We start from the raw sequence: 13,190 nt of genomic DNA, 5'->3' as shown, positions 1-13,190 counted from the left end.
TTTATCGCACCATTCTCTGTGAACTCCAGAGACTGTAGTGCGTAAAAATCCCAGGAGGGCAGCTGTTTCTGAGATGCTGGAATCACCATGTGGCACCAATAATCATACCACGGCCAAAGTTGCTTAGATTACGCATCTTGTCCATTCTAATGTTTGGTCGAACAACAACTAAAGCTCTCAACTCTATACACGCTATATACTGACTTGCAGGCAGCCACATGATTCACTGTTCAGAGGAGCAGGTGATTTGCGTTAACACACAGGCGTACCTAATAAAGTGTCCGGTGAGTATGTATGAAGACCCTTGTAATTGCTTTTCCAATACTGATGATTAATTTCACATTGTGGTACGAGTATATAGTGAAATGAATGGTATCCACCTACAACAACAGAGATAACATGGAGCTGGCAGGTGATCCAGGTCACAATAGAGTTCAAGCAGTGCGAGGAAGAAGACGAGGAAGACGTGGTGGTCAAAGGAATGTCAGGGGACCACTACTCAGAAGGGGTGCTTGTCGTGGGCCTCGTTTGAGGAGGTGTGGGGGAACGTGGTAGAGGACAAGGCCACGGACCAAGACAGTGGCAACAACAGCAAAGTGTCCAATGAAATCCGAGCAATAGTTGCAGACCATGTCGTAAATCATGGCAGGACAATGACTGAGGCAGCTACAATGACTCAACCAAACCTCAGAAAATCAACCGTGGCCTCAATCATCAGAACTTTCTGCAATTAGAATCAGTAAGTCTTCAGCATGCACTAGACATCAGGCTACTCTCAATTGTCAAATGACTGTATACTGCATGCCAATGTGTACCACAGAGTAGGTGATGTGACCATCTCTACTTGCACATCATCACCTGCACATCTATCACTCCAGTGTTAATACTAAATTGTAATTATTTCACGTCTATGGCCTATTTATTGCCTTACCTCCCTACTCTTCTACATTTGCACACACTGTACAAAGATTTTTCTATTGTGTTATTGACTGTACGTTTGTTTGTGTAACTCTGGTGTTTTTTTGTCGCACTGCTTTGCTTTATCTTGGCCAGGTCGCAGTTGTAAATGAGAACTTGTTCTCAACTGGCCTACCTGTCTTACTGTAATGTTCCCTGCAGAATTGAGACTAGGCCAAATAGGGGAGGCAGAAGCAAAATTCTGACTGACCTGTAAGAGCGGTCTGTGGTCAATTTGGTTCTGGCCAGAAATGATATTCATCTTACAGAAATCGGCAGCACATCTTGGACAATGTTCAACAATGTGGAAGCCATACGTTGAAAAGTGTGGAAGCCACATGCTGAAAAGGCACCAGGTGTCTCTAAACCAGCTATACCATGTGCCTTTTGAAAAAAATGCAGACAGAGTGAAGCAACTGAGGACCGAGTATGTTCAGTTTCAAGATGCCTGTTGTGAAACATAACCCCAAAAATCTACATCATTGTAATCAGTAATTCTCTTTTTAGAGGGTGATGGAGCTGGATGCTAACAAAAACCATCACAAATTCCTCTTTTTGGATGAGGCAGGCTTCAACCTGGCCAAGACAAGGAGGAGAGGTCGGAATTTAATTGGCCAGCGTGCAACCATCCAAGTACCTGGACAAAGTGGGGCCAACATCACCATGTGTGCTGCTATATCGGAAGATGGTGTGGTGGGACGCAGACCTCATATTGGATCATATAATGCAGCTCTCCTTGTAACCTTCCTTCATGAGCTAAATCAGGTCTGTAGAGCTGATGGCGTGACATATGTCATTGTGTGGGATAATGTCAGGTTCCACCATGCTCAAATGGTGCAAGCATGGTTTCAGGCCCATCCACAATTTACCACCCTGTACTTACCCCCATTCTCTCCTTAACCCAATTGAGGAATTTTCTCCACATGGTGGTGGAAGGTATATGATAGGTGCCCTCATGAACAAGCCACTCTTCTCCAGGCCATGGATGATGCATGCAATGACATCACGGCTAACCTGTGTCAGGCCTGGATTCGCCCGAAGATTCTTCCCAAGATGTTTGACTAATGAAAACATCCATTGTGATGTGGATGAGAACCTGTGGCCAAACCCACAAGACAGGTTTGATGGAAATATAGAAGTACAGTAATCAATCCTTTGTTTAGCTTTTTACAGTAAGCCAGGTGAGGAACACTGCAGTTGACGTTTTACTGTAGTTTCTTAATTTTTTTGTAGCTAATTATTTTAGCTTTGATTCAAAGAAACCTGTTGTGACTTGTATTTCATCAATAAATGTCTCATTTTGTTCAATGATTCCACTGTGTCTGTAGTATTCGCTCTACTAGTTATTTTAGTGATGTACTTACATGTTTCATTATGGTACTACATGTATCACATATTTTGTACTACAATATATAATGTGTGTACGACCAACTACATAGTGAAACTCTGTATCTTGTGTGTGGGTGATCTAAATTAATGTTCCTATGGTATTTCATGATACATTTGTTATTTGAAATAATGATTTTGCAAGTGCAAGGTTTCATTAAATATATGAATGCACAATGCAATGTTTTGAACATGGGACAGCCTGTGTTACAAGTGATGACCGTTTTGAGTTTTGGTTCTGAAATTGTGCCAAAGTGATCGTAAAAAACTGTATTATATATTATCTGCCTGAGACCACAGCCCAATTAAAATATATTTTAAAAATGAAGCATACTTGTGTACTCGTTTCCTTGACGTAAACTGTACCAAATTTATGAAATTCTGCTATTTCGATTTGGTTCGCTGTAATGAGTGTTTATCAATTTTTTACTTTGTGTTAATAATGTAGAGCTACATAGCCACTTCAGCAGTGCTCCAGGAACCAGACTTCGTTGTGTCGGTGTGCGGCTGCGGGGCTGGTATAGCCGGCCACGATGAAGGACTCGCTCACACACAGCTGTGGAGAGTCCAGCACCTCGCCCAGAGCATGGATCTCCCCTAGGATAGAGGTCTCAGTAGTGGGTCCACTGAACGACCTGACAGGGGTAGAGAGAAAGAGATGGATGAAAGGTTACACAGTTACTTTAAATCATTACATCACGTTGCAATAATAATGTGTATGTATTATAATAGAAACATTACTTTTGTAAATATACACAGTGTACAAAGCATTAAGGACACCTGCTCTTTCCATGACAAACTGACCAGGTGATCCCTTATTGATGTCACTTGTTAAATCCACTTCAAAAATCAGTGTAGATTAAAGAGGAGGAGACAGGTTAACCTGTCTAGGAACAGGGTTCCACTAGCGATGAAATCGCAGGGCGCCAAATTCAATCAACAGAAATCTCAATTCAAATTTCTCAAACATACAAGTATTAGACACCATTTTAAAAGATAAAATTCTCCTTAATCCAACCACAGTGTCCGATTTCAAAAAACCTTTTCGGCGAAAGCAGAACATATCACTATGTTAGGTCAGCAACTAGTCACAGAAAGCATACAGCGATTTCCAACCAAAGAGAGGAGTCACAAAAAGCAGAAATAGAGAAAATTAATCACTAACCTTTGATATTCTTCAGCAGATGACGCTCCTGGGACAACATGTTACACAATACATGTATGTTTTGTTCGATCAAGTTCATATTTATATCCAAAACATCCCTTTGCCTCAAACATCACGTGAATTTGCACAGAGCCACATCAATTTACAGAAATACTCATAATTGATAAATGATACAAGTGTTATTCACAGAATTAAAGATACACATCTCCTTAATGCAACCACTTTACGGAAAAAGCAAACCATGCAATAATCTGAGTACGGCGCTCAGAGACCAACACAACCCAAAACGATATCCGCCATGTTGGAGTCAACAGAAGTCAGAAATAGCATTATAAATATTCACTTCCCTTTGATCTTCATCAGAATGCACTCTCAGGAATCCCAGTTCCACAATAAATGTTTGATTTGTTCCATAAAGTCCATCATTTATGTCCAAATAACTCCTTTTGGTTCACGCGTTCAGTACACAATCTAAACTCAGAACGTGCAGGCAGGTCCAGGCAAATGTTCAGACGAAAAGTCATATTACAGTTCGTAGAAACATGTCAAACGATGTATAGAATCAATCTTTAGGATGTTTTTATCATAAATCTTCAATAATGTTCCAACCGGAGAATTCCTTTGTCTGTAGAAAAGCAATGGAACGCGAGGCAACTTCCACATGCGTCTTCCACAACTTCCACACGAGTCACGAGAAACCTTAGATCTCCCACTTCCTGGTTGGATTTTTCTCAGGTTTTTGCCTGCCATATGAGTTATGTTATACCCACAGACATCATTCAAACAGTTTTAGAAACGCCAGAGTTTTTTCTATCCGAATCTACTGATAATATGCATCTATTAGCAACTGGGACTGAGTAGCAGGCAGTTTACTCTGGGCACGCTTTTCATCCAAACGTGAAAATGCTGCCCCCTAGCCCAAACAGGTTTTAAGGAAGGATTTTTAAACCTTGAAACATGGATTGTGTATGTGTGCCATTCAGAGGGTGAATGGGCAAGACAAAATATTTAAGTGCCTTTGAATGGGGTATGGTAGTAGGTGCCAGACGCACCGGTTTGTGTCAAGAACTGCAACGCTGCTGGGTTTTTCATGCTCAACAGTTTCCCGTGTGTATCAAGAATGGTCCACCACCCAAAGGATATCCAGCCAACATGGGCCAACATCCCCGTGGAACACTTGACACCTTGTAGATTCCATGCCTCGACAAATTGAGGCTGTTTGAGGGCAAAAGGGGTTCAATTCAATATTAGGAAGGTGTTCTTAATGTGTTGTACATTAAGTGTACACTACATGATCAAAAGTATATGGACATGTGCTAGTCAAACATCTCATTCCAAAATCAAGAACATTAATATGGAGTTGGTCCCCCCCCCCTTTGCTGCTATAACAGCCTCCACTCATCTGGGAAGGGTTTCCACTAGATGTTGGAACATTGCTGCGGGGACTTGCTTCCATTCACCGCCAACAGCATTAGTGAGGTCAGAACTGATGTTGGCCGATTAGGCCTGGCTTGCAGTCGGCGTTCCAATTCATCCCAATTTGTTTGATGGAGTTGAGGTCAGGGCTCTGTGCAGGCCAGTCAAATTCTTCCACATCTTCCACAAACGGATCTCAACAATCGGTTTCAATAAGAACCTCGCTTTGTGCATTGTCATGATGAAACAGGAAAGGGCCTTCCCCAAACTGTTCTCACAAAGTTGGAAGCACAGAATTGTCTAGAATGTCATTGTATGCTGTAGCATTAAGATTTCCCTTCACTGGAACTAAGGGGCCTAGCCTGAACCAAGAAAAACAGCCACAGACCATTATTGCTCCTCCAAACTTTACAATTGGCACTATGCATTCGGGCAGGTAGTGTTCTCCCGGCATCCGCCAAAACCAGAATGCTCGGCCATGGAAACCCATTTCATGAAGCTCCTGATAAACAGTTATTGTGCTGAAGTTGCTTCCAGATGCAGTTTGGAACTTGGTAGTGAGTGTTGCAAACGAAGACAGACGCACTTCTATTCTGTGAGCTTGTGTGGCCTACCACTTCGAAAGATGAGCTGTTGTTGCTCCTACAAGTTTCAACTTCACAATAACTGTACTTACTGTTGACCGGGGCAGCTCTAGCAGGGCAGAGATTTTATGAACTGACTTGTTGGAAAGGTGGCATCCTATGACGTTGAAAGTCACTGAGCTCTTCAGTAAGGCCATTCTACTGACAATGTTTGTCTATGGATATTGCATGGCTGTGTGGTCGATTTTATACACCAGTCAACAACCCCCCCTCACCTGCTGTAGATTACGGTGGCAGGCCATGTCTCCATGGTGATGTCAGGGTCAAAGGGCGTGGGGGGTTGGTCCTGGTGTTGGGATGGTAAGTAGTAGGCCACCGTCACATCTCTGGATAGGCTGGAGCGGGAGTCATCAGTCCTCACCACCGTCACAATGGGAAGGGTCATACCCAGGTAATTACCTGGCACACACAGAGGGATGAGGAGGACCCAAACAGAAGTTAAAGGGATACTTTATTTTGGGATTTTGGCAATAAGGCCCTTTATTTACTTCTCCAGAGTCCAAGAAACTTGTGGATACCATTTGTCTCTGCATGCAGTTTGAAGGAAGTTACTAATTAGCGTTACACATAGACTTCCAGACATTGTGTAAACGAAAGTTGGCTTGCAAAACTACTTCCAACTTTTTTCTTACTGAATACAAAGACATACAAATAGGGCTGTCCCAACAAAAATAAATATTGGTTGACCAAGAGTAGTCTGTTCATTTGACCATTCGATTGGTCAAAATGTTAAAACTTGTATTTTTGAACATGCATACATACAGTGAAGTTGAAAGTTTACATACACTTAGGTTGGAGTCATTGAAACTCCAAGCCTATCAGAAGCTTCTAAAGCCATGATATCATTTTCTGGATTTTTCCAAGCCGTTTAAAAGGCAGTCAACTTAGTGTATTTTAACTTCTGACCCACTGGAATTGTGATACAGTAAATAAGTGAAATAATCTGTCTGATAAACAATTGTCGGAAAAATTACTTGTGTCATGCACAAAGTAGATGTCCTAACCGACTTGCCAAAACTATAGCTTGTTCAAAAGAAATGTGGAGTGGATGAAAAAAACGAGTTTTAATGACTCCAACATAAGTGTACATAAACTTCAACTGTACATGGATCCTTATCTGCTACGCTCACTCACCTGAGGTATTCTGCTGGCAGATATATCTCATGAGCTTCATGAAGCCGGCACAGATGCTCTGCTCGTACGTGTCCTCTCGCACAGTGATACACGCCCAGCTGGCCTGGTTGTAGACTCTCTTCTCATACTGCACAGGACAATGCATAGGGCAGAAAAATGGACAAATGGTACGAGGGGCAGAGAGACGGAAAGAATGAGAGAGCATGAGAGAAAGAGAAAAATGACAGACAGGGCTAGAAGTGCAGGGATAGATTAAAGGTTGCCCTTTTGCCTGGCTCAAGTGAACTGAGCAGTCGTGCTAGTTGAGCCTGTTCCCGAAGTTGCCCCATTGGGCAGATGATTTAAAGGTCCAATGCAGCAGTTTTTACCTATATATCAAATCATTTCTGGGTAATAAGTAAGTACCTTACTGTGATTGCATTTAATTAAAATGGTCAAAAAGAAACAAAAACAACTTCTTAGCCAAGAGCAATTTCTCAAGCAAGAATTTTTCTAGGACTGTCTGGGAGTTGTCTTAGTGGGGAGGGAAAAACTGAAAAAACTGTTGTTGGCAGAGAGGTTTGGAACTCTTATTGGTTTAACAAATTTAAACGCCTGTTGATGTCACCAGGCAGGCCGAAACGCCATCCCACCAAAACAGGCTGAAGTGTTCTGTCAGGTGTTCTTCTCAAACAGCTCTTACAAAAAGGGCATGGTCATCATTTTTACAGTATTATTCCAACCTTAGTGTGGAAATATATATAAAAAACACAGAAAAAGCACATTTTTGACTGCACTGAGGCTTTAATATTTTTTTGGTTTTTAAAACAACCAAACTGCAAAGAATTCCAATAGCCCAAAGCTGATCTTTCTGGTTCCTCCCCATTTTTTAAATGAAAGACAGCAAATGTATGGCATTTATGCCAGTCGGGCAAGTTGAGCCCCCCTATGTGTAGATGAAAGGCAGGCAATACTTTATATGACATTTCTGCATGTAAATATGGTGCATTCGGAAAGTATTCAGACCCCTTCCCTTATGTTACAGCCTTATTCTAAAATGTAGTAAATAAATGTTTTTCCTCAATCTACACACAAAACCCCCATAATGACAAAGCGAAAACAGGTTTTTCAATTTTTTTGCAAATGTATTAAAAATAAAACAGAACAACCTTATTTACTAAATATTCAGACCCTTTGCTATGAATTAAGCTCAAGTGCATCCTGTTTCCATTGATCATTCTTGAGATGTTTCAACAACTTGGAGTCCACCTGTGGTAAATTCAATTGATTGGATATGATTTGGAAAAGCACACACCCGTCTATATAAAAAGATCCCACATTTGACAGTGCATGACAAAGCAAAAACCAAGCCATGAGGTCGAAGGAATTATCCGTAGAGCTCCGAGACAGGATTGTGTCGAGGTACAGATCTGGGAAAGGGTACCAAAACATTTCTGCAGCATTAAAGGTCCGCAAGAACACAGTGGCCTCAATCATTCTTAAATGGAACAAGTTTGGCACCACCAAGACTCTTCTTAGAGCTGGCCGCCAGTTCCAAACTGACCTTTCAGGGGAGGTGACCAAGAACCCAATGGTCACTCTGACAGAGCTCCAGAGTTCCTCTGGAGAACCTTCCAGAAGGACAAACATCTCAGCAGCACTCCACCAATCAAGCCTTTATGGTCAGACGGAAGCCACTTCTCAGTAAAAGTCACATGACAGCCCGCTTGGAATTTGCCAAAAGGCACCTAAAGGATTCTCAGACCATGAGAAACAAGAGACTCTCTGGCACTATCCCTACAGTGAGGCATGGTGGTGCCAGCATCATGCTGTGGGGATGTTTTTCAGCAGCAGGGACTGGGAGACCAGTCAGGATCGAGGAAAAGATGAACGGAGCAGTAGAGAGAGATCCTTGATGAAAACCTGCTCCAGAGCACTCAGGACCTCAGACTGGGGCGAAGGTTCACCTTCCAACAGGACAATAACACTAAGCACACAGCCAAGCCAACACAGGACTGACTTGGGGAGAAGTCTCTGAATGTCCTTGAGTGACCCAGCCAGAGCCCGGACTTGAACCCGATCAAACATCTCTGGAGAGACCTGAAAATAGCTGCGCAGCGACGCTCCCTATCCATAATAATTTAAGTACATTTCAAACATTTCCCCCCAAAACTTTTTGTTTTCTAATTATGGGGTATTGTGTGTATATTGATGAGGCGGTGGGGAAACATTTAAATCAATTTTAGAATAAGGCTGTAATGTAACACATTTTGGAAAAAGTCAAGGGGTCGGAACCATTTCTGATTGCACTGTAGCTAATTTCGGGTAACCCCCTCCCCCAAAAAAATACTTCTGACTTGCCTGACGGGCAATTACCTTTCACACCTAATGTCAATCCCTGGAATTGATTGATAAAGAAAGCAATAGAGAGCTATATAAAAGGAGTGGTAGATATTCATTTATTCATGTGAATCTTCTTTAACTCAAATTAAAATGCTCAAAGGCTTGCATCAATACTGTTAATTACAATGCTCCCTGTTTACTCAAACTCAATGAAATCACGAAATCAAGCTGAGAATATAAGATAGGCTAGATAAAGCCTGTCCGCCAGTCCATCTTTCCCTACTGGGTGATGGGGACAGAGGGAGCAATGAATGAGTACAAAGGGTGCTAGACTAGCTTACATTCTCTTTGCATGTGATCAGTGTGAAGGGGACTTTCTCCCTGTCCGTCATGCTCTCTGTGTCTGAGGTGAGCTGTTGGATGGGCTGGGCCATGTCTGGAAGGAAAGAGAGAGAGGGGTTAGAGACTGGCGTCACACAATGCCACCTACAAGATAAACGACCACACAAGACAGTGATCGGTTTCTCTTCCTCAGATGGCATACAGCACAATAATAATGATACTGCTGTGCTGTAGTACACTGGGCTTCTGTGTAAAGGAAACAGTTTATGAGAATAATCTTATAACATAAATGAAAAATCAGTTTGAAAACAAGTAGACAATTTGAAAACAGATTTGGACTAGGCTAGTGTATTGAATGTTACATTTCTTTTTATTGTATATATTTCATTACAGGAGTCGCTAGTGCGCGATGAGACAAGGATATCCCTGCTGGCCAAACACTCCCTAACACGGAGGACGCTGGGCCAATTTTGCGCCGCCCCATGGACCTTCCGGTCGCGGCCGGCTGCGACAGAGCTTGGACTCGAACCCAGAATCTCTAGTGGCACAGCTAGCACTGCGGTGCAGTGCCTTAGACCACTGCGCCACTCGGGAGGCCTGAATGTTACATTTCTGACAAAGTCTTTCTCACTGAGTGACCTTAGACGAGTGACTGAAGTTTAGGAAGCAATGAGAGCCCTAAGGAAGCACATGATGGGAACATTTAGGTCAGATGGACAGGTTTGCCACCATTTTGGGTGGTCTGTGCACTGCAGAATCCAATGTACACTCAAGTTGGACGCAAATTAGCTTTGGGGTTATCGTACACTGCAGAACCTTGGCCTGCGTCCAAATGACACAAATTAGCTTTGAGGTCGTCTTTAATCAAGCACCATTCTCTCCCTGATCAACTAGCCTAAAATGAACGCTTTTGTTTGTTTTCCTTATATGACCTACTTTCTGTATTGGAGGAAAACAGCTACGCTAACATCTTGACCACAACGTGCACGAGCATTGCCAAATAAATGTACATATACATGTTATTCAATCATTGCACGTAGCCAGGCGCTAAAATAGAATTTCGTTCCATTTGTGACGCTTGACTGCAGCAAGTCCCGCCTCTCCGAACTCCTCATTGGTTTTTAAGAGCATATACCCACGTGTCATTTAAAGATGAACTGAGGTCCACACTCCAGTCAGTGGTGGTAATGCACCTTAGTTGGTTGCTAACCACCATATAAAGTCCAAAGAAGAAGAAACGTGAATGAGGAGAGATTACTAGAAACAAACTCAGTTTACCCTTTTATCTGTGGATTAATTGTCAGAGTAGAGGACATTGTGCATTTCAGGTAAAATAACAACCAAATGTTTATATCCCAGGACAAATAAGCTAGCAACAGCAAGCTAACTAGCCATAAACGTTTAATGATTTTCGACCTGTCCAGGTTCAGAGTTCGTTTTGATAGTTAAACCTTCGTGTCCTGATCGCGTCTGGTGTGGGTGGACAAATATAAACACGCGTGCGAGTGGTCTGGTCAGCATGTAAAATACTCATGTTGTACCCATCTGCACTAGAACCAAAATAACCTAGGCCCATTCAGCTGTTTAGTTCGGAGCTGTGGCTACAAAACAAACTCATTCAAATCTGATTATAACCCACCATTTTGTGACTATGAAAGGGCAAACAGGCTTTTGCATATCTAAAATGTTTATCTAAACTACGTAGCCTGTAGGCCTAGGTCTATTCCACTAAATAACATCTAAAGGTGTAGGTGTTATTCTCCATCTTACAACAGGTTGAATAGTGCAGGCCAGTTTCAGTCACGGTTTCTCTCACAGCTAACCATTTACTTGGATGGTCTATTTTTTTCCTTCAAAAGCTGATTCTGAAAGGGTGAGTTGTCCCCTTTCCCTAGTGTTGTGAACAAAGTTCAGACCTGTACAATTAACCTACATTTTCCATAACGACATTGAGTTCACAGTCCATTATACTACATAATAACATGTGCCAATAGCAATGTGTACTTAGTATGCTTGATGAGAAATTGTGTTTATCTTGTGTTGCTGGTCCAAGTCATCTTCTGCCATAATGGGCCAGAAATGATTTAAAATCAAAATGGTTTACATGTAAATACAGACTTCACTTACGGCGTTTTCCCCACTTACACATCACGCTGTAAAGGATAGTGGTTCAAGTAGCGTTCGAATAAAACAGGCGTTTGTCAGTCTGCGAGGGGAGCAAGGAGTGATTCAAACGTTTCTGGTGCAGGACAATGTGTGCATGCTTGCATTTCGACCCTAGAGCAATCAAAATCAACTATCACCCCCCTCTTACCCTGGGGAATTTGAACATGATGCTCTCTGCCAATGTCCTGCCAGTAGTTTAACAGGCGATCCTGACCCTCTTCTTCCATAGCATCGTTTACCCCATCCGCCCACCCGCTTCTGCAGAGGTCTGAATCGAAGTCATCCTCGTTGAAAGCATCCAAGTCCTCTAGCGTGATAGTGGGTCTTGATCCAGATTCACCCCCGCGACTCTCACCTCCTTCGCCACTCATGTGACCGCCTCCTCCATTCATGGTTATTTCGACAGAAGTGCCCCAAAACGACTTGCAACAGTCGCAGATCTCCAGCGGAGGGGGAGATTGTTGAAGCGATAACAGCAGGCTACAATGTTGCCGACCTAGTGAGCTTGATAGCTGGCCAGCAAGTCCAGAAAACTTTACAAACGAAACGAAGGAATCATGACAACCACGGCATTAGGTCGACAGTGCCTGTCAAATACGTACGACTGATGTACAAAGTATAATATAGTTAGTAAAACCACCGGGTTCTTGTGCACATAAAGCAACTTGTCTCTTTCCCCGTGCGGTGATGACTTGTATTTTAATTTCAAGGCTCTCTCTGGTCACATGGCATACAATGGGTCGTCACTAGTTACCACAGCTACAAATGGCTAAACACCGCCCATTTCTGAATGTTATCTTCTTCAAATCAAATCCTCTTCAAATTTAAACTTAACCACACTGCTAACCGTATGCCCAAACCTAACCTTAAATGTAGACCAAAAAGCGAGTTGTATTTTTCAGGATTTTGACTTTGTGGTTGTGTAACTACTGACAACTCATGCGGAGGAAGGAGAACAGTATGTGGGTGTGATCAAAGGCGCGTAGTTCTCTGATAGGTGAAGAAAACATCTAAATGTATAAAACATATACATGACTAACTTTGACATTGGTGTAAATATATTTGCCCTATTTTTTTTTTAAAGTGTGCAAATTCAAGGGGAAAATAGTGTTCCTTCTGTTCAAAAAGTGTGTAAAGAGACTTCTCATTTATGAAGGATTCAGATAGGAAAATAATCCAGATGGTTTTAGTTTATGACAGTTGAAAATACAAGTAAATTGCTCAGTGTGTATTTTATAAATCCACTCTGTCAATCAATGGATCAATCGAATCATATTTCCCCTTTCAGCTCATTCATTAATGTCCGGCACATATTGACTTCCCTGAGCACCAGATAAACCCCCAGTATGATCTATTTTAATTGGGTCAGGGGTCTTCAGTACATGGCCATGAGGAGGGTTACGTCAGAGATGATGGAAACTCATTCCTGCCACATTTTCTTTTCTTTTAATGTAGATACTATCTCCAAATCTTGAGATACAAAAATTATAATTTAGAGATACCGTTAAAAAAATGGTGGCGGAATGGGCTTCCATAGAGATACCTTTTTGTGGGATACACAAACAAATGGATGTGGAAGTGACCCACAGGTTGTTCTGGCAACTAATATATACAGTTGAATACCTGTTCACCCTGTTTGGATTTCTTCAGATTTTGTG

The 13,190-nt window shown here is 42.1% G+C and overlaps 1 protein-coding gene across 1 annotated transcript in view; it reads right to left on the bottom strand.

Annotated features, from left to right (window-relative positions):
* Nucleotides 1–12,235, bottom strand: part of LOC115140384 (heme-binding protein 1-like) — a 14,106-nt gene extending 1,871 nt beyond the window's left edge. The window contains exons 1-5 of the mRNA XM_029678730.2: nt 11,681–12,235; nt 9,366–9,460; nt 6,703–6,829; nt 5,784–5,967; nt 1–2,978 (exon numbers count right to left, since the gene is read on the bottom strand). The exon at nt 1–2,978 is cut by the window's left edge and continues 1,871 nt beyond it. Coding sequence (XP_029534590.1) covers nt 2,807–2,978; nt 5,784–5,967; nt 6,703–6,829; nt 9,366–9,460; nt 11,681–11,924 — 822 coding nt within the window. The 5' untranslated portion in view covers nt 11,925–12,235 and the 3' untranslated portion in view covers nt 1–2,806. The remainder of the gene's footprint in view (nt 2,979–5,783; nt 5,968–6,702; nt 6,830–9,365; nt 9,461–11,680) is intronic.
* Nucleotides 12,236–13,190: the final 955 nt, after the last annotated feature.

The sequence above is a fragment of the Oncorhynchus nerka genome, linkage group LG13 (genome assembly GCF_034236695.1).
Source record: "Oncorhynchus nerka isolate Pitt River linkage group LG13, Oner_Uvic_2.0, whole genome shotgun sequence".
Lineage (NCBI taxonomy): Eukaryota > Metazoa > Chordata > Actinopteri > Salmoniformes > Salmonidae > Oncorhynchus > Oncorhynchus nerka.
This window is presented reverse-complemented; position numbering and strand designations above follow the sequence as displayed.